Source organism: Nycticebus coucang, chromosome 17, assembly GCF_027406575.1.
Source record: "Nycticebus coucang isolate mNycCou1 chromosome 17, mNycCou1.pri, whole genome shotgun sequence".
NCBI classification, from domain to species: Eukaryota; Metazoa; Chordata; class Mammalia; order Primates; family Lorisidae; genus Nycticebus; species Nycticebus coucang.
In genome coordinates, this window is record NC_069796.1 from 71,899,367 (window position 1) to 71,920,275 (window position 20,909).

General features: G+C 49.3%; 1 protein-coding gene and 1 non-coding gene across 13 annotated transcripts in view; both read left to right on the top strand.

The window, feature by feature from the left end:
* Window positions 1-20,909, top strand: part of TENM2 (teneurin transmembrane protein 2) — a 1,234,499-nt gene that overhangs the window by 1,198,912 nt on the left and 14,678 nt on the right. For all 12 annotated transcript variants that reach the window (XM_053567520.1, XM_053567521.1, XM_053567522.1 and 9 more), the window contains 2 exons: window positions 9,937-10,233; window positions 11,878-13,492. In XM_053567520.1, the coding sequence (XP_053423495.1) occupies window positions 9,937-10,233; window positions 11,878-13,492 (1,912 nt within the window). The remainder of the gene's footprint in view (window positions 1-9,936; window positions 10,234-11,877; window positions 13,493-20,909) is intronic.
* LOC128569384 (U6 spliceosomal RNA) lies at window positions 19,835-19,940 on the top strand. The gene has a single exon (XR_008375345.1). It is a non-coding gene; the product is annotated as a U6 spliceosomal RNA (small nuclear RNA).

A 20,909-nucleotide genomic window follows, 5' to 3' on the forward strand; every position in this document is an offset into this window, starting at 1 on the left:
CAGACACGGTGTACGTCCTCCATTCCTTCAAAACCTAATCACAAAGCAAACTCCTAGCCCCAGGGAAGTGTTACTGTAGTGTTTCCCCTGCACCCTAGCAAGTTTTTTTTTCCTCTAGGCTTTTAGAAGGCAGAACTGAAATTGACCCCTTCTATTAGGATTCCGCTCTTTGCTAAAATGCAGATTCTCTTTGAAAAGGAAAGCATCTAACCCCCTCTCGGATATTTCTTCCTGATTATAATGTCTATAGAGATTGCAAAAGCAAGAAGCAGCTACATATGTAGGTAGCAGAACAAAAGAAAAATTGCTTCCAAGATAATCTTCCATCGTGATATTGGTATTAGTGTTATTAGCATTCCAAGAAGAAGTGGGAGTTAGTAATTTTGTTTTGGTTTCCATATAATTAATATGACATTGCAATTATGCATTGACATGTGCTACTTTTACTCAGTGGCACATCACAGTGACACCGGAGAGAGGTGGGGGACTGCTGTGCGTGCGTGCGAACACACACTCATGAACTCAGTACCACACGCAGCCCACTCAGGCAGGTCTGTGAACACACACAAGTCATCATGAAAGCCTGGGTCTTATCAGCCGCCTTCCTCCCACAATATGTTCATTCATTACCTGATTAATACTTTGTTTTTCAAACACTATGTGCTTGACACTCTCGTAGGCACTAAGTGTGCCTGGGTGAACAAAACTTAATCCCACAATCTTAAGATTCAACCTGTAAATAGCACTGTGCAGACAGAACAACTCATGGTAAATGTAATATAAGCTTAAATAGCACATAATTAGAAGGGCAAGACCCTGGGCGGCGCCTGTGGCTCAGTGAGTAGGGCGCCGGCCCCATATGCCGAGGGTGGTGGGTTCAAACCCAGCCCCGGCCAAACCGCAACAAAAAAAAAAATAGCCGGGCGTTGTGGCGGGCGCCTGTAGTCCCAGCTGCTCGGGAGGCTGAGGCAAGAGAATCATGTAAGCCCAAGAGTTAGAGGTTGCTGTGAGCTGTGTGACGCCACGGCACTCTACCCGAGGGCGGTACAGTGAGACTCTGTCTCTACAAAAAAAAAAAAAAAAAAAAAAAGAAGGGCAAGACCCTGCAAACACCCTTAAATAATGTGTTCCCAAGCAAACATTACTTTTGCATGACTTCTGTTTTGGATGGTAAGGTGGAAAAGTGAAAGACCCCAATGGAGCTTATGTCTTAACAAGGGGAAAACAGGTAATAAATGAAATGTACAAATAATATAAAGTGTGATGGGTGCTACGAAGAAAAATCTAGGGTGAGGATAATAGGGAATTTATAACTTAGGTTAAGACCACTTGGAGAATGTGAGAGTTGAACTGAAAACTGAATGAAAAGTAGGCAGGACTTTTCTAGGCATGGGCTAGAAATAAAGCCTCCTATGCTAGGTTACCAGCATATGCAAAGGCCCTGGGGTGTTTGTCCTGAACAGAACAAAAGGAATAAAGTTGCTGAGGGTGAGGTCGAGGGGTGGAGCCTTATGGGCACTGGTAAGGATCTTCAATTTTTAGAAGTCTTCTGCCCATTTACCTGCTGGGGCACACCAAGGAGCACCCATCCAGATCCTTCCTGGCAGCTAGGAAACACAAAACATCCCTGACCTCTGGACATTCACGCTGAGGGGATATAATAAACACAGCCCATTCCGATCATCTGTGCTGAGTCTCCACACCAGACACCTCCCTTCTAGGGACCATCTCCTCCTCTAGAATACCCCCAGCACCACCAGAAAAAGAAGCCCACTATCTGTGCAGACCTGGGCTCCACTGGTTGACCTCCTCCCCTGAAATATTCTCCCTGGCTCTTCTCGAACCCTCACCTGTCAAAGTTTTACTCACACTGCCGGCTGCAGTGGCTCACACCTGTAATCTGAGAGGCCAAGGCAGGTGGATCCCTTGAGTTCAGGAGTTTGCAACCAGCCTGAGCAAGAGGGAGACCCGGTCTTTACTAAAAAACTAGCCAGGCATCATGGCAGGTACCTGCAGTCCCAGCCACTAAGGAACGAGCCCAGTGTTGTAGGTACCTGTAGAAATGACAGCATTCTACTCAGGGTGACAAGATGAGACTGTGTCTCGAAAAAACAAAAAAAGGAAGTTTTACGCCCCCCCTGAGACAGCACTTTCTCTGGGAAACTGTCCTTGTCAGTCCCAATTCTAGTTTCAAGTCCCTCCTTCACACCCAAAATTCTTTTCCTGTGTTTACTCTTATTACCACACTCATTTTTTTTATTTCAATAGATCTAGGGGCTACAAGTGTTTTTTTTTTTGTTTGTTTTTTGGTTTTTTTTTAGATAGCGTCTCACTATGTCGTCCTTGGTAGAGTGCTGTGGAGTCACAGCTCACAGTAACCTCAAACTCTTGGGCTTTTTTTGGTTTTTTTTGTTTTTTTGTGGTTTTTGGCCAGGGCTGGGTTTGAACCTGCCACCTCCGGCATATGGGACCGGCGCCCTACTCCTTGAGCCACAGGCGCCACCCTACAAGTGTTTTTTATTACATGGATGAATTGTATGATGCTGAAGTCAGGGCTTTTAGCATACCTGTCACCAGAATAATGTACATTGTACCCGATGGGTGGTGCTAATGTTTTTAGTTGTTGGTTCACCTGTCTTTAATCCTCCTCTGGCCTCCAAGATCCACAAGGCAGGGGCCATAACTGTCGTGCTCTGTCTTAAGTGCCAATCACAGTGACAAGCACATAGTGGGTGTTCAGTAAATACTAGATGAATGAGTGAATAGGATTTAAGTCCACATCATGAAAATGTGCTCCCTCCCACTCCTGTCTATTAATTCCAGGTCCCCAGAGCCTTCCAGAATGACTTTAATTGCTCTTTGGAATAAAGCCTTTCAGATATTTGGAAATCACAAATGTCCTAGGCATATTTTCTATTCTTGGTTTTTCCATGTTAGAACTTTAGATCACCAGAGTTGGCAGGGAAGGTTCTTGTACTCAGTCTAATTTATTTGCAAATGTTCATTGAGCACCAAGGACTTTCAAAAACAATAAGGACACTAAGAAAAATAAGATAAAGGCCCTACCTACCCAGAGCCCACAGACCATTGCAGACGGGGAGACTGAGGCACGAATCGTGAAGGTATATGGCTTTGGAATGACAAAGCTAATCAGTGTCAAAACCACAACTCAAATTCAGGTCTTTCCACCCTTCTAGCTTACCTCCATCCAAAACAGCAAGTCATCCAAAAATAATGTTTGCTTGGGGAATGCATTATTTAATGTATTTGCAGAGGCTTACCCTTCTAATGATGCATTATTTAAGCTAATATTAAATTTATGGCAACTTGTTTTGTCTGCACAAGCACTGATCCCCACTACCATGGTGTCTTCTTGTATGGGAGCCAGGAAAAGCTGATTTTTAAATCCCAGAGGACTGACCCAAAAAGGAAATGAAGATGTCATCTAGGCCAGGCTTTTCCTCTGGGGAAGTAAATAACCAAACTCTCCAAGGCAGGCAGGCACTTGTATTTTTTATTAGAAGTAAACAGATAGAGAGCATTTCTGCTTTTAACCATCGCCAGACCTGAAGACTCTATCGAGCTCCCTCATTAATCGAGCTCCCTCATTAATGGACAAAGGGTTCTTCTGAATGTCTAACTGAAATCTCTCCTGCTGTGCTACAATTCCATTTCCTGGAGGAAATCCATCCAGCCCAGTATAGTTTTGTCCCTCATGTTTCTCAAATCACCAGCTCCCATCATTGCCCCTAGGGCCAAGTTAGAGTCACTGGTTATAGACCCAGCAGGGCCATTTTGACGACAGTGTTTCCTTTTCTCTGAGTTTTTGATGAGCCTCCTTGTGACAGGCGTATGGTTGGTGAGATCAAAATATTCTGGGGTAAAATTCCACAGGGGAAACTCCTTCCCAAAGTCTGCCCTCTGCAAAAATAAAAAATCATGCTAAATAGCTGAGTTTTATTAACTGGGGAAGCCAGGCTGAGGGAAATGCCCGATAATTAAAAATAATGGCTTCCTTACAAACACAAAATTGTATTAATTTAAAAATTGGTTTCTCTATCACTGAATTCCTACTGAGCCTACTGGGAAGGGAATTATGCTGATCCTGGCGGTGAAAATAATTCAAAATAACTTTTATGTTCTCCAAGAAGCCTCAAGGTTAATTTAAATATTGCTAGATGGGTAATTTAATTTGGAATAAGAAAACAGCGTGGCTAAATGAAAGCTCCTACACCCTCCAAACTGAGGGGGGGGGCAGGTACCAGGAAGGGCCAAGCTTGTGGAGTAGACCCTCCAGCATCTCACACCCCAGAGCTGAGGTACCTCCTCTTTGTAAAAGGCCCCCTCATAATTAAGGATATTTGATTAGATTACACAACTGGCCTGAACTCCTTGGCTCAAACTTCCAGTGAATTTATCAGATTTAATTATTAGGAGGTTTGGGCATTCTAATAGAAATTTCATGTTTCAAAAGTTAATTTGAACCAGAGCTATCATAAAATCCATTTCCAGGAACATGGTAGGTTAGCCAGTAAAAACCCACCCCAAATTATCAATGGCTAGTGGTCACCTCCTATTATTACTTCCTGATGGTTGGTGCACCTGGGCCAGGGGCCAGGAACTTGTGAGCTCTCAGTAACAGCAGCACCCCCAAATAGTGGCCATCGGAGATTGGGGAGCCCTCTTCTCTGCTTACCAATATTTAGTTCTTGCTATAACCTTGGCCCCTTATACACTAATATAGTTGCTATAATGATAGTCATGATTTTATATATATATATAATTTACAGGTTGGTCTTTGTTGATAAATACATATATATGACTGTCTCTGGCCATATAATTATGAAAAATAGAGGAATGCATGGTTGGATACTTTCTGGACAGCCCTCATGTACACACACGTTATACTTTGGTTATATATGTGATTTACCTACTGGTAAACATGTATGGTGGTTGTATATGTTGATTTACAGGTAGGTAGCTGAAGATAGGGCCTTCTATCACATAGTGGGTATTTTAACTAAAACTACGTGTCTGAATCATCTAGGGAGCTTTTTTTTAATTTCAGGTTAATGTGAGGGTACAGACGACCAAATCACAATATTTGAACTTGTTAGCGAGCGTCCCTCTTGTAGCTATGTCCTGCATCAAAAAGGTGTGACCTGCGCTCCTACATTGCGCCCATTCAGGGGAGCACTCCAAGCCCCCTCCCCCCAACATGATTTGAAATAAGTTTTTCTCCTATGTGGGTGTGAGTTAGATCATCTACTGGCTTCATATTAATATCGAGTACATTGGAAATTTGCTTTTCCATTCTCGTGATACTGTACCAAGAAGAATGTGTTTCATCTGCAATACCTAGGGAGCTTTTAAAAATCAACAAGCGCCCATCCCCTATTCCCTAAGGAGCTTGATCGAACAGGCCAAGCAGGTGCACATCGTGCAGGTACGGAGTCAGCCCAGCAGCATTTCTTTGTGAGAGCAACAGAATTACACACCTGGTGGAAACCCCCTGGTCCAATGCCCTTGGTTCTAGAGGCGACAAAGCCTAGAGGTGAAGATAGCAAGCTCTGGGCTGGGATCTGCTCTGTCCCTTACCATCTGTGTACCCTTAAGCATGTCACTTTAACCTGTCTACACATGTCTACACCTCGTGTGTAAAGTGGGGATGATAGCAGTGCTTGCCCACACAGGCTGACAACATCCCCAAGCCCACTTAGGATCATCCCGGCTGCTGTCGTTATTTGCCCTCATACACTAGAGCAGGCATCAGCCTGGTATTAGCGGACATTTCATGTTCAATAATTAAGAACTGCATCAGGGCCTGTACGATATAGCAAAAAGAAGCAAACGGGGGGAACAGTAAGGAAAAGGGGAAGGAGGCGAGGGAATAGGAAGTGAGCAGACGTGGCGGGGAGTGTGGGAACCCTGAAAATCCCTCCTCACTGTTGCCACATCATTCATCCCCCTAGGAAAATGTTAGAGGGATGTTGAACTGAAATTCTGAAACACATCAGCTTGAGAGTCTTCATGGCCTTCTATAGATGTTCCAAAGGAAGCAATGCAATATACCTGAGTCTCTGTTTCGAGAGGATGTGGTCTTTCCAACCCTTCTCTGCTTTGCTCTGAAAATGAACTCATCCCCAGTGACTCCGACAGCATTCAGTTTTGGACCTGTTTGTGTGTGTGTGTGTGGTTTTTGGCTGGGGCTAGGTTTGAACCCACCACCTCCAGCATATGGAACCGGTGCCCTACTCCTTGAGCCACAGGCGCCGCCCTTGGACCTGTTTTTAACAAATACCAGCACTCACCCTTTGCCTTCTTGACTTTTCTACTCAATGGCTGTAAGTTATTTTTAGAGACAGAGTCTGACTTTGTCACCTTTGGTAGAGTGCCGTGGCGTCACAGCTCACAGCAACCTCCAGCTCTTGCGCTTAGGTAAATTCTCTTGCCTTAGCCTCCTGAGTAGCTGAGACTACAGGTGCCCACCACGAGGCCTGGCTATTTTTTTTTGTTGTTGCAGTTTGGCCAGGTCGGGCTCAAATCCACCACCCTTGGTATATGGGGCCAGTGCCCTACTCACTGAGCCACAGGCACCACCCAACTGTAAGTTTTTTAATATGAATTTTCCACCTGAAGTTGAGCTTTCTCATAATCCCAAGAACTCAGCACCTTTATTCCCATCCCTGTGCTTTGATGCCTTTCTTTCCCCATTGTTCTATAATAATTGTTCTGTCCTAGTCTGTCTGGAAAGACTCCATGGAAATAGTAGTGGTTTGGAATCTCAAATCCTACCTCTGCCACGTGTCTACCTATGTGATCCCTCTGAGCTCAATTGACCTTATATAAAACAATCTCTACCTATGTCATGAGAAATAAAACGAGATCAGGTTTGTAAAGTGCCTACCATAGCCTCAGGTGTTTGTATCCATTTAGATTAGATTCAAGTGCTTGTTACAGAGACAAGAAATAACAGGGCCTAAAATAGACTTATTATTTTATTTATTTATCTTTTTTTTTTTAAGAGACAGAGTCTCAGCTCAGTGCCTGTAGCTGAAGAGGCTAAGGTGCCAGCCACATACACCAGAGCTGGCAGGTTCAAATCCAGCCAGGGTCCGCCAAACAACAATGACAACTACAACCAAAAAATAGCTGGGCATTGTGCCGGGCGCCTGTAGTCCAGCTACTTGGGAGGCTGAGGCAAGAGAATTGCTTAAGTCCAGGAGTTGGAGGTTGCTGTGAGCTGTGTGAGGCCACGGCACTCTACCCAGGGGGAGAGCCTGAAGCTCTGTCTCAAAAAAAAAAAAAAGAGAGAGAGAGAGAGAGAGAGAGAGAGTCTTACTTTATGACCCTCGATAGAGTGCCATGGTGTCACAGCTCATAGCAACCTCCAGCTCTTGGACTTGGGTGATTCTCTTGCCTCAGCCTCCCAAGTAGCTGAGACTACAGGCGCCCGCCACAACACCCAGCTATTTTTTTGCAGTTTGGCTGGGCCGGGTTTGAACCCATCACCCTCGGTATATGGGGCTGGCGCACTACTCACTGAGCCCCAGGCGCCACCCCAGGCTTATAAATTTCTTATGACCTGGACCTAGGGGAAAGCAATCCATGGCTGTGGATAAATGTGGAAGATACCTAGGTTAAAAGGGTTCTAGACACTTTTTCTATGGTTGAACCATCATCCTGGAGGTTTCCATCCTCAGAATCACCTCATGTTCACAGTGTGAATGCTGGAGCTCCAGCCATCATGTATACATTTCACCTAGGAAAAGAAGGAAAATAAGATGAACAAGTGGTTCCCTACCTGAGCCAGTTTCCTGTGAGGTTATTTCTCAGAAGACCTAGCCAACAGCTGCCACTTATATTTTGGCCTCCCCTAACTCCAAAGAAAGCTGCAAAACATAGTTCTTTACCTGGGACCAAGCTGTTCTCCAGAATTCAAGTGTCTGTGGTATTAGAATTAGTCCTTGTCTCCCCTGAAAAGCTGCAATGCAGAGCTCTCGGGGGCTGTGGAAATGCTTCACAGCCCTTCAGTATTTGACACATTTCAAAGCACTGAGTGAATGTACAACACAGGAAGCAATAAATCCAATTAAATGAATAAGAGGTTAACTGGTTGAAATCTGAATTAAAGTTCCAGACCAACTGCACTCCTTCATTGCTGTGTGACCCTGAGCGAGTTATGTAACCTCTCTGTTTCAAGCTGTTTCTCATTTGGCAAATGGTCTTTGTGAGCATCAACTCAAAGAATGGATGCAAAGTGCTTAATACAATCCCTATATATATTAAAGTTATCATTATCATCATTATCATCATTTAATGCTGCTGAACTATTAGGGTACAGTGAAGAGGGGCAGGATATCTCTGGAGTCTCTTCCTTCTGCCTGTTTACATCTTCCCTTGCCTTCAGCAGCCATCCCAGGACATCTGGATTTGCAGTCAATTATGTTGGAAGAGTCTGGGCTGAGTCTGCCTCGTTCCATTCACCTCCAGACAGCCAGTCAGGGCTAGCTGAATCTCTAGAGTCCCTCTCCTTTGCCCCTCACCACAGTCTATTCTCCCAGCTCTGCCTTCTGGGACAGGCTTTCTTTTCTCTTTTTTTTTTTTTTATTTTGGCCAGGGCTAGGTTTGAACCCGCCACCTCTGGCATATGGTACCGGCGCCCTACTCCTTGAGCCACAGGAGCCGCCCGAGGCTTTCTTTTCTCATCAGATCAACTTCTAAATCAATATTAAATCATGCCTGATGTGTTGCTATTCCTTTTGAATCTAAGTAAATCCGTTCTTCCCTTTGTTGGAATTCCCCCAGCCCTACTGAGGTCTCCCCACTGATGTTTTGCATTCTTGACATTGGCAAGATTTTTCTCTTGATATTAGAAACAAAGAAGTTCACATAGAAATGAGCCTTCATGGCTCGGTGCCTGTGGCTCAAGCAGCTAAAGCGCCAGCCACATACACCAGAGCTGGCGGGTTCAAATCCAGCCCAGGCCTGCCCAACATCAATGACAGCTACAACCAAAAAATAGCCAGGCGTTGGTGGCAGGCGCCTGTAGTCCCAGCTACTTGGGAGGCGGAAGCAGAAGAATCACTTGAGCCCAGGATTTGGAGGTTGCTGTGAGCTGTGATGCCATGGCACTCTACCCATGGGGACAGCTTGAGGCTCTGTCTCAAAAAAAAAAAAAAAAAAAAAGGGTGTTGCCTCTTCCCTTTGCCCATTTTTGGCTGTGAATAAAGGCATCTGCTTAGCAAAGAAAAGGATGTTAAGTGTGCAAATGCACAAATTCTCTTGCCCCCAGAGTGGCCAGGCAGGGCAGGCAAAACCCAGGGTCCTAGGGAAAGGGAGGGAGAGGGGGGAGGATGGGGGGAGGGAGGGTTATTGGTGGGACCACACCTACAGTGCATCTTACAAGGGTACATGTGAAATTAAATGTAGAATATAAATGTCTCAACACAATAACTAAGAAAATGCCATGAAGGCTATCTTCACCAGTTTGATGAAAATATTTCAAATTGTATATAAAACCAGTGTACAGTGCCCCATGATTGCATTAATTGACACAGCTATGATTTAAAAAAAAAAAAAGAACAAAAAATCCAGGGTCCAGGACAATTTATATGGCTATATAATTTGCACACTGCGCAATTTTTCACCATTCACATTTTCTACAAGGTGATGGCGCCTTTTGTAACGATACAGTGTACAGCCTGCCTAACTGCCCATGGCAGCCACACCCCAATGGATCATCTCCAACCATAAGCCTCTGTAGTCTAGCCCACCATACAACTATTATCTTTTTCTATGAGCGCCATGACAGTAAGGAATTTCTTCCTCTGAAGCGTCTTTATTTCCCGGCCATGCCAGCTACGTCCTCCAGTGAAGCCTGAGTCGGCATGTCTGGGTGGCGTCTTTCAAACCATGCCCATTATGTTTTCCTAGGTCCATGGAAGAAACCTTTTGTCCATAGACTATGACCGGAATATTCGAACAGAAAAGATCTATGATGATCACCGGAAGTTCACCCTGAGGATAATTTATGACCAGGTGGGCCGCCCCTTCCTCTGGCTCCCCAGCAGTGGGTTGGCGGCTGTCAACGTCTCCTACTTCTTCAACGGACGCTTGGCTGGCCTGCAGCGCGGAGCCATGAGCGAGAGGACAGACATTGACAAGCAAGGCCGGATCGTGTCCCGCATGTTCGCCGACGGGAAGGTGTGGAGCTACTCCTACCTTGACAAGGTAGGTGGACATGCCGCCCATGGGCAGGCACTGGTGTCCCCCTCCCTGCTCTGCGTAGGCCTGTTACACTTTGCTGTAAGACATTTGAACATCTTTACTCTGACTCTGTGAGGGCTCCCTCATGCTCCTACCCTCACCAGGAGGAAGGAAATCTGATGGAAAAATGTTATTCATACCTCAGCACGGTTACCATTAAGAGGGAAGGAAAAGTGCTAGACACTCAGTAATGGCAAAAAGGACAGATTGTCTGATTTTATGCCAGGAAAAGAAAAAAGTGCTGTTGAAGCGGACAGAATCAGCCCACTGGCAGCGCGGCTAATCACTACTTATGAATTGGAAATGCAGTGATTCATTTCTGCCTTGCCCTAAATTAAGCCATCAGGGTGGGGAATCCTGCCTAAAACTTTAGCACAAGGAGCAACACCCTCCTACTTGGACTACTGGCTGACACAGCCAACAGATCCTCTCTACAGAATTCCTTGCGTCTGAAAGTGCCAAAATCAGGTCTCCTGGGCTGGAAAGAGGTCAGAGTGGAATGGCAGTTTATAAAAAGGTCCCTTTGGGCTCACGTCAAGATTTTTGAAGGCTGGCCTGGTCATCTAGTCATTAGTCAGGGACTTGGTCAGCCTGGGCGTCTCACCTGTACTCCCCTCGGCACAGATCCCTGTCTCCCTTTCTCACCAGCTCATTACGACAGCAGCTCGCAGACAGTGCTATTTCCCCTCTGCAAGAGCGGGGCTGTGTTCCCTTGGTCCCTCCTGCATATTCTTCTCATTATACCATAAAATGCTGCAGTGGTTGACCGAGGGAGGGAGGAATCTCCCAATTGCCTCTGGTTGAGGCCATTTGTTTTTTACAAAAAAATTAGTGATTGTGGGTTATTTCATCTTTGTAGCAGCTTCAAAAGGCAGGACATGTTTTCTCTTTAGATATAGTCAGGGTGGCAAAAAACACAGTGTGTGTGTCACATTTCTTCCCTGCAGGGCCAGTGGCCATCACGTCTGCCCAGTCACAAGATTCCTTGCTATGAAGCCCAGAGGCAAACTCCATGCCTCTCACCTCAGCCCTCCCGGCCCTTGATACTCAAATTGTCCAGGAGCTTGTTACAAATGCAGATCCCCAGGCTCTGCTCCAAAACTACTGAATCAGACTCTGCCTGTTTATAAGATCCCTGGGGTTTTGTTTTGTTTTTGAGACAAAGTCTCCCTCTGTCACCCTAGGTAGAGTGCCATGGCATCATCATAGCTCACAGCAACCTCCATCTCTTGAGCTCAAGAGATCCTCTTACCTCAGCCTCCCAAGTAGCTGAGACTACAGGCATCTGCCACAACACCCAGCCAGTTTTTCTAGAGACCAGTTTTAGTAGAGACCAGGTCTCACTCTTGCTCAGGCTGATCTAAAGCTCTTGATCCCCAGGTATTTTGAAGCACATTAAAGTTTGGGAAGTTATGGTCTAGACAATCACTCTGATCCATCAGAATTGGCAAGCCCGGTGAGATAAATCCATTTAATCTCCGGTCTAAGCTTCCCATCCTTCACGGCTTTTGAATTGACATTTGTTGGAATGGACTAAATTCTGTCCATTTTGGTGCTTGGTCCTTCAGAGCCAACTCATATGTTCCCTTTCACCTTTCCTCCCTGCAGTCCATGGTCCTCCTGCTCCAGAGCCAGCGTCAGTATGTATTTGAGTATGACTCCTCCGACCGTCTCCATGCCGTCACCATGCCCAGCGTCGCCCGGCACAGCATGTCCACTCACACTTCCATTGGCTACATCCGCAACATCTATAATCCACCTGAAAGCAACGCTTCGGTCATCTTTGACTACAGTGACGACGGCCGAATCCTGAAGACGTCCTTCTTGGGCACTGGGCGCCAGGTGTTCTACAAGTATGGGAAACTCTCCAAGTTATCAGAGATCGTCTACGACAGTACCGCCGTCACCTTTGGGTACGACGAGACCACCGGTGTTTTGAAGATGGTCAACCTCCAAAGTGGGGGCTTCTCCTGCACCATCAGATACCGGAAGATTGGGCCCCTGGTGGACAAGCAGATCTACAGGTTCTCCGAGGAAGGTATGGTCAATGCCAGGTTCGATTACACCTATCACGACAACAGCTTCCGGATCGCAAGCATCAAGCCTGTTATAAGCGAGACCCCCCTCCCCGTTGACCTCTACCGCTATGATGAGATTTCCGGCAAGGTGGAGCACTTTGGCAAGTTTGGAGTCATCTATTATGACATCAACCAGATCATCACCACCGCCGTGATGACCCTCAGCAAACACTTTGACACCCACGGGCGCATCAAGGAAGTCCAGTATGAGATGTTCCGGTCCCTGATGTACTGGATGACAGTGCAATACGACAGCATGGGCAGGGTGATCAAGAGGGAGCTGAAGTTGGGCCCCTATGCCAACACCACCAAGTACACGTACGACTACGATGGAGATGGCCAGCTCCAGAGTGTGGCTGTCAACGACCGGCCAACCTGGCGCTACAGCTACGACCTCAACGGGAACCTCCACCTGCTGAACCCAGGCAACAACGTGCGCCTCATGCCCTTGCGCTACGACCTCCGGGATCGGATAACCAGACTGGGCGATGTGCAGTACAAAATTGACGATGACGGCTATCTGTGCCAGCGGGGGTCGGACATCTTCGAGTACAACTCCAAGGGTCTCCTAACCAGAGCCTACAACAAGGCCAGCGGGTGGAGTGTGCAGTACCGCTATGATGGCGTGGGACGGCGGGCCTCCTACAAGACCAACCTGGGCCACCACCTGCAGTACTTCTACTCTGACCTGCACAACCCCACCCGCGTCACCCACGTCTACAATCACTCCAATTCAGAGATTACCTCATTGTACTATGACCTTCAGGGCCACCTCTTTGCCATGGAGAGCAGCAGCGGGGAGGAGTACTATGTTGCTTCGGATAACACAGGGACCCCTCTGGCTGTGTTCAGCATCAATGGGCTCATGATCAAACAGCTGCAGTACACGGCCTATGGGGAGATTTATTTTGATTCCAACCCTGACTTCCAGATGGTCATTGGCTTCCATGGGGGACTCTACGACCCTCTGACCAAGCTAGTCCACTTCACGCAGCGTGATTATGATGTGCTGGCAGGACGGTGGACCTCTCCAGACTATACCATGTGGAAAAACGTGGGCAAGGAGCCGGCCCCCTTTAACCTGTACATGTTCAAGAGCAACAATCCTCTCAGCAATGAGCTGGATTTGAAGAATTACGTGACAGGTGAGGACTTTGCTGCTGCGCTTGGGCAGTGGCTCCCTATGGGGTGTTTGTCCTGCAAGCTGTAGGGAACTTGGAAAGAGGGGCTGACATCTGATGGCAGGAGAATCCCAGGGAGTGCAAAGCAGAGGCAGTGTAGCTGGCAGCAGTACAGTGTCTTGAAAAGTGAGGGACATCAGTACAGAGCAGTCACCGGGGCTGTTTGAAGGCATCCTGACCGCTTTCAAGTCCATTCAGTTGATGTAACTTTGTAAGAGCCCTTCCTATCCCGACAGAGGAAAGGAGCCTAAGCAGGGGAGAAAATGGGAATCTGGTGTCAAAAATACCTGCCTCAAATTCTCTCTCTTCTATTTATAAGCCAAAGAACCTTGGGCTAGTTGTCCAATCCTTCTGAACTATACTTTCCTTCTCTGCGAAAAGGCACTTGTAAAACCATCCCATAGAGCAATCATGAGAAGCAAATGAAGTTGTGTAGGGTAAGTCTAGTGCCTGGCAAGTAGAGAGTGGATGTTCTCAGAATGGTATCTGCCCATGTTACAGTCATTTCTAGTGAAGCATTGAGCTAGCATGGGACTATGAGCCAATGTTTAACCTACAGAGGAGACAGACACAAATAACCAATGATAATACAAAGCAGAATTAAGTCTGCAATTATTTATTCAAAAAAAACATTTCTAGAGTGGTATCTAGAACCATGCTGGATTCTGGTGATTGGATGGTGAATAAGACATGTAGCCTTCTCTCAAGGGTGTACACGTGTGTGTTTGCGTGTAGAGTCATTCAGATTTGCAAGATTTGATGTGATACAGAAGGGCCCATGTCACACTGGACCCGAACAATTACTGAGATCTTGGTTGGCAGAAGTGGACTCAAGGCTGTGAGCAAAAGCCAGAGGGCATGAGTTTGGAGAGGAGCATAAGAGGAGGGCAGATGGTCTGCTTCCCCATGATAAGTGAGATATTAGTGAAATGAAGGTCCTTGTCCATCCATCCATCAACAAATATTCCTAGAGTATCTAATAACATGTACTAAATACTAGAGATTCAATGGGGAGCAAGATAAAGTCATGTCCTCCGGAAGGTAACTAAGGAAACCAGGATAGATAGATGATGGATTATAGCTGATAGACAGATGAAGGCAGAGGGACCAGATGCCGAAGGACCAGCTTCCAGCAGGCAGTCCAGGCCATCTCAACTGTCCAGGCATCGTATAGAGGAGCAGTAAGACCAAGACCAAAGCCCCCCAAGTTCTGCAAAACTCACAGCTCTTGTCCATGGGCCACAGAGGCATCAACACTCAGAATATCAGAGGTCAGTTGTCCAGCCTACAAGGCAGGAAAGAAAGCAGCAGCTCCCCAGAGCACAGTGCTGCCCTCAGGGTGCCGTGATGCAGAAATAATCAGGCAACCTAAAAGATGAACCTGTGGCCATGAGATGCTTCACTGAAGAGCTCCAGACCTTTCACCATTGAACCAGCATCCCCACCTGCAGAAGCAGCTGGTTCCCGCCACGCCCAGGAGCTGTGGCCACACTAACTAGGCCACTGCCACACTAACTAGGCCACCATCTGTGACCCTTAGGGATTCCTCCTTTACCCCCTGGCTTAGCATGACTTTTCTTTCCAATTCACTGCAATTTCAGATTAATGCACCTCTCAGAAAAACACACACACATATAGTATCAGGTAATGATAAGCAAAATAAATAGGATAGGGCTTATAGAGGGATGGGAAGTGTCTCCTTTATTTAAAGTGTTCACGAAGGCCTTTCTGAACCAGTAGCCCTGGAGAGGAAACAGCGAGAGTGGGGGCAGACCACACCCACCTTAGCCAGAGGAGGGAATCCTGCCCCACACAGAACGTCCTTCCCAGAGCCTGGCTTGGCACTGGTTATGTTAGGAATGAGTCAGCCAGAGGCAAAGAAACCTGACCACACACCTACTGCTGCTGAGGCCCAAGCAAAATCATTCACAAGGCACCATCAACCTCACTGACCCACTCAGCTACTTTCCTGGTTCTCTGGAAAAGGAAAAAAAATGTATCAGGGTTTTCTGAATAGCAAGGTGGCTCTCTCCTGCCAGTGTTTCATGGAGATTCAATACATGGGAATCAATCAAGTTGAACTACATCCGACAAAACTGAATCCATCAGACCATAGAAAGAGTCTGAAATAAAGGATTGTTGTCAGAGAGCAGGATGCATGGATGGGGTGGTGTCCACAGTAGAGAAGGGGGGCCAGGCCAGGCACCACCCATGCCGGCTGCCTGTTCATCATGAGATGGCCCTGGGGGAGTAGATCCAAGCACAGAACCCTGATCCATTCTCCACCGTTCACATGTTGCTCATCTGTGAACCCCATCTAAATGAGTCTTAATTTGCCACTTAGGAGACTAGCAGAGTGGTTGAACTTGCTGCTCACAATTTAAGCAGAAGAGGTAATTAAGACGTAGTCGAGAGGAACGCAAAGAACAGAACCTTCTCTCCCCACTGTTGGAAAGAAGTAAAAGAATAGCTGCTGTTTGGAAACAGAGCCCTCTCAATGAAGTGGCAGCGCCTGAAGCTGGCAGAGGTTCTATGTGCATCCGAGAATGCAGAGACAGAGGACAGCGGGGTCCCGGGGTAGGGCTCCGAGACACCTGGGATGCAGGGACAGAGGACAGCGGGGCCCCGGGGTAGGGCTCAGAGACACCTGGGATGCAGGGACAGAGGACAGCCGGACCCCCGGGGTAGGGCTCCGAGACACCTGGGATGCAGAGACAGAGGACAGCGGGGCCCCAGGGGTAGGGCTCAGAGACACCTGGGATGCAGAGACAGAGGACAGCGGGGCCCCAGGGGTAGGGCTCAGAGACACCTGGGATGCAGGGACAGAGGACAGCGGGGCCCCAGGGGTAGGGCTCAGAGACACCTGGGATGCAGAGACAGAGGACAGCGGGGCCCCAGGGGTAGGGCTCAGAGACACCTGGGATGCAGAGACAGAGGACAGCGGGGCCCCAGGGGTAGGGCTCAGAGACACCTGGGATGCAGAGACAGAGGACAGCGGGGCCCCAGGGGTAGGGCTCAGAGACACCTGGGATGCAGAGACAGAGGACAGCGGGGCCCCAGGGGTAGGGCTCAGAGACACCTGGGATGCAGGGACAGAGGACAGCGGGGCCCCGGGGTAGGGCTCAGAGACACCTGGGATGCAGAGACAGAGGACAGCGGGGCCCCCGGGGTAGGGCTCAGAGACACCTGGGATGCAGAGACAGAGGACAGCGGGGCCCCCGGGGTAGTGCTCAGAGACACCTGGGATGCAGAGACAGAGGACAGCGGGGCCCCCGGGGTTGGGCTCCGAGACACCTGGGATGCAGGGACAGAGGACAGCGGGGCCCCCGGGGTTGGGCTCAGAGACACCTGGGATGCAGGGACAGAGGACAGCGGGGCCCCCGGGGTAGGGCTCAGAGACACCTGGGATGCAGAGACAGAGGACAGCGGGGGGGCTCCCGGGATAGGGCTCAGAGACACCTGGGATGCAGAGACAGAGGACAGCGGGGCCCCGGGGTTGGGCTCCGAGACACCTGGGATGCAGAGACAGAGGACAGCGGGGCCCCGGGGTTGGGCTCAGAGACACCTGGGATGCAGGGACAGAGGACAGCGGGGCCCCCGGGGTAGGGCTCAGAGACACCTGGGATGCAGAGACAGAGGACAGCGGGGGGGCTCCCGGGATAGGGCTCAGAGACACCTGGGATGCAGAGACAGAGGACAGCGGGCCCCGGGGTAGGGCTCAGAGACACCTGGGATGCAGGGACAGAGGACAGCGGGGGGCCCCCGGGGTAGGGCTCAGAGACACCTGGGATGCAGAGACAGAGGACAGCCGGGCCCCGGGGTAGGGCTCAGAGACGCCTGGGATGCAGGGACAGAGGACAGCGGGGCCCCCGGGGTAGGGCTCAAAGACACCTGGGATGCAGGGACAGAGGACAGCCAGGCCCCCGGGGTTGGGCTCAGAGACGCCTGGGATGCAGAGACAGAGGACAGCCGGGCCCCGGGGTAGGGCTCAGAGACACCTGGGATGCAGGGACAGAGGACAGCGGGGCCCCGGGGTAGGGCTCAAAGACACCTGGGATGCAGGGACAGAGGACAGCGGGGCCCCCGGGGTAGGGCTCAGAGACACCTGGGATGCAGGGACAGAGGACAGCGGGGCCCCCGGGGTAGGGCTCAGAGACACCTGGGATGCAGAGACAGAGGACAGCGGGGCCCCCGGGGTAGGGCTCAGAGACACCTGGGATGCAGGGACAGAGGACAGCGGGGCCCCCGGGGTTGGGCTCAGAGACACCTGGGATGCAGGGACAGAGGACAGCCGGGCCCCCGCGGTTGGGCTCAGAGACACCTGGGATGCAGAGACAGAGGACAGCGGGGCCCCCGGGGTAGGGCTCAGAGACACCTGGGATGCAGAGACAGAGGACAGCGGGGCCCCCGGGGTAGGGCTCAGAGACACCTGGGATGCAGGGACAGAGGACAGCCGGGCCCCCGGGGTTGGACTCAGAGACACCTGGGATGCAGGGACAGAGGACAGCGGGGCCCCCGGGTTGGGCTCAGAGACACCTGGGATGCAGAGACAGAGGACAGCCGGGCCCCCGGGGTAGGGCTCAGAGACACCTGGGATGCAGGGACAGAGGACAGCGGGGCCCCCGGGGTTGGACTCAGAGACACCTGGGATGCAGGGACAGAGGACAGCGGGGCCCCCGGGGTTGGGCTCAGAGACACCTGGGCAGGAACACAGCTGCCGGGAGGGGGTGGAGAGGCATGAAGCTCTTCCTTCCCCACCTGGGGGCTCCAGGTCAGCACATTTGCAACAGTTATTTTTTTATTTATTTTTTTTTTTGTAGAGACAGAGTCTCACTGTACCGCCCTCGGGTAGAGTGCCGTGGCATCACACAGCTCACAGCAACCTCTTAACTCCTGGGCTTACGCGATTCTCTTGCCTCAGCCTCCTGAGCAGCTGGGACTACAGGCGCCCGCCACAACGCCCGGCTATTTTTTGGTTGCAGTGGCAGGGGCTGGGTTTGAACCCGCCACCCTCAGCATATGGGGCTGGCGCCCTACTCACTGAGCCACAGGCGCCGCCCAACAGTTATTTTTTTAATTGACCCTTGCTACATCTGTGGTGAGAAGATAGGAGAAGAAAAAAGACCGGGGAAACAGGCTCCCTCCCAATAATGTGCAGCACCTTGGACTTTCCCAGTGTCAGCATCTCAGTCTTGAGCACACTGGAGCCTATACCCAGCCGCAGACTCTCCCCTGTCCTCAGGCCACTTCCCTCTGATGTGAGACTCTCAGTTCATCCCAAAATACCAATCCTGACCTTGCTCATCTCTTGCTGTGCAACTTGGGCAAAATGTCTTAGACTTTCTGAGCCGTAATCTCTTCATCTGCAAAATCGTAATTGTAATAGTACTCACCTGGTGAGGCTGTGAAAATTAAATGATCATGACACGTAAAGTGTCTAGCACAGAGTGAAGCCTAATAAATGCATTCATTATTGATAAGCAGGGATGGACTTGGAGAGAGAGGGAGTCTGTAGATGCAGAGTGAAGACACGGCCTTTGCATAGTTTCCTGGAAACATGGAGAGGAGTCTCTAGATTCACTTTGAAATAGACTCGAACTCTGCTCTGAGTGGCTTTGCTTTAGCAAACTAGAAACTCCAGACAAGTAGCCTGTGAGATGTGAGACCTGGATTCCCCTCCTCCCTTTATCTCTTTCTGTCTGGTGAATCTTTGGGCTGACAAGCCCCAGGCAGACCTTCGCTTACAGTCTGAATTGGTGGAGTTTAATTTCTCTAAGTGAGAGGGCAGACACAACCTCCTCCTCACATCATCCTCGTCTCGTATTTACACTTAACACCTGAAGACGCTGTGTGACGGCACTTTCAGAGGGAGAACGTGCCTTGGCGGAGGACGATCGCACACTGGGGAGAGCGTGAGGAAAGGGAGTAATGAGTTATTAGATGGGCCCCAGCACCAGCTCCTGCCGCAAGGACTCCCTCTCTACAAACTGTTTAGGGAGCCTGTCAGGGGGTAGCACCAATTACTTCAAAAGGAGGAGGAGTTGGGGGGGCCAGAAATGACTTCTGCAGAATGGAGGAGGGGCGAGAAACTCAAGGAAACATTTCAGAGGAGGATGAGACAGAGCCAGTGTTGGAAACTTTAAAGAAGAGGAAGGGGGCGGCACCTGGGGCTCAGTGAGTAGGGCGCTGGTCCCATATGCCAGAGGTGGCGGGTTCAAACCCAGCCCTGGCCAAAAACCAAAAACAAAAAAAAAAAGAAAAAAGAAGAGGAAGGGGGAAGAGAAAGAAGGATAGTAAGGACAGGGAGGGCTCTCTTCCGCGCACATATACCAAAAGTGGAATACTACAGAGAAGATTAGCCTGGCCCCTGTGAAAGGATGACGCGCAAATTCATGAAGCTTTCCGTGTAATTTTATTTTATTTTATTTAAGAGACAGAGTCTCACTTTCTCACCCTCGGTAGAGTGCTGGGACATCATAGCTCACAGCAACCTCTCCAGCTCTTGGGCGTAAGTGATTCTCTTGCCTCAGCCTCCTCAGTAGCTGGGACTACGGGTGCCTGCCACAATGCCTGGCTATTTTTTTTTTTTTTGGTTGCAGTTTGGCCAGGGCCGGGTTCAAAGTCACCACCCTTGGTATATGGGGCTGGTGCACTACTCATTGATCCACAGGCGGCGCCCTCCATATAATTTTATTGCCCTCCCTCCAAAAAAAGAACAAGGACAGGGACATAGCTGTCACTGCTCATGGGAGCAGCCATTAAAATTCTGCTTCTCAGTGGGCTTGGTGGCTCACGCCTACAATCCTAGCACTCTGGGAGGCCAAGGCAGGTGGATTGCTTAAGCTCAGGAGTTCAAGACCAGCCTGAGCAAGAGTGAGACCCCATCTCTATTAAAAATAGAAAAGCTAGCCGGGCAAAGTGGTGGGCGCCTGTAGTCCCAGCTACTAGAGAGGCTGAAGCAAGGGGATTGCTTGAACCCAGGAGTTTGCTGTGAGCTACGATGACGCCACAGCACTCTACCCAGGGTGACAGAGTGAGATTCAGCCTCAAAAAAAAAATCCTGGTTCTCAAAGGCAGCCAGTTCCTCATACTACCTTTACTTCCCAGGAAGGGATCCTGAGCTAGGGAGAAAGAGACCCTGCGGGGGAAAGATGGGAACAGTCTTCTGAGGTTGGGGATTTCTCTTGCTTTTCTTGGCATTGCCCACATATCCGCTGTATCCCTGGGGAAAGACGGGATGAGTTTTTGTACATACAGATGAAGTATTAAATAACATGGAAACACAGGCGGCAAAGTTATTCCCTTTGCAATACTCTCTTAATTCTTCCAATTCAGTCTGACTTGATGCTGGTGTATGTTTAACACCTCATTAACACTTCTA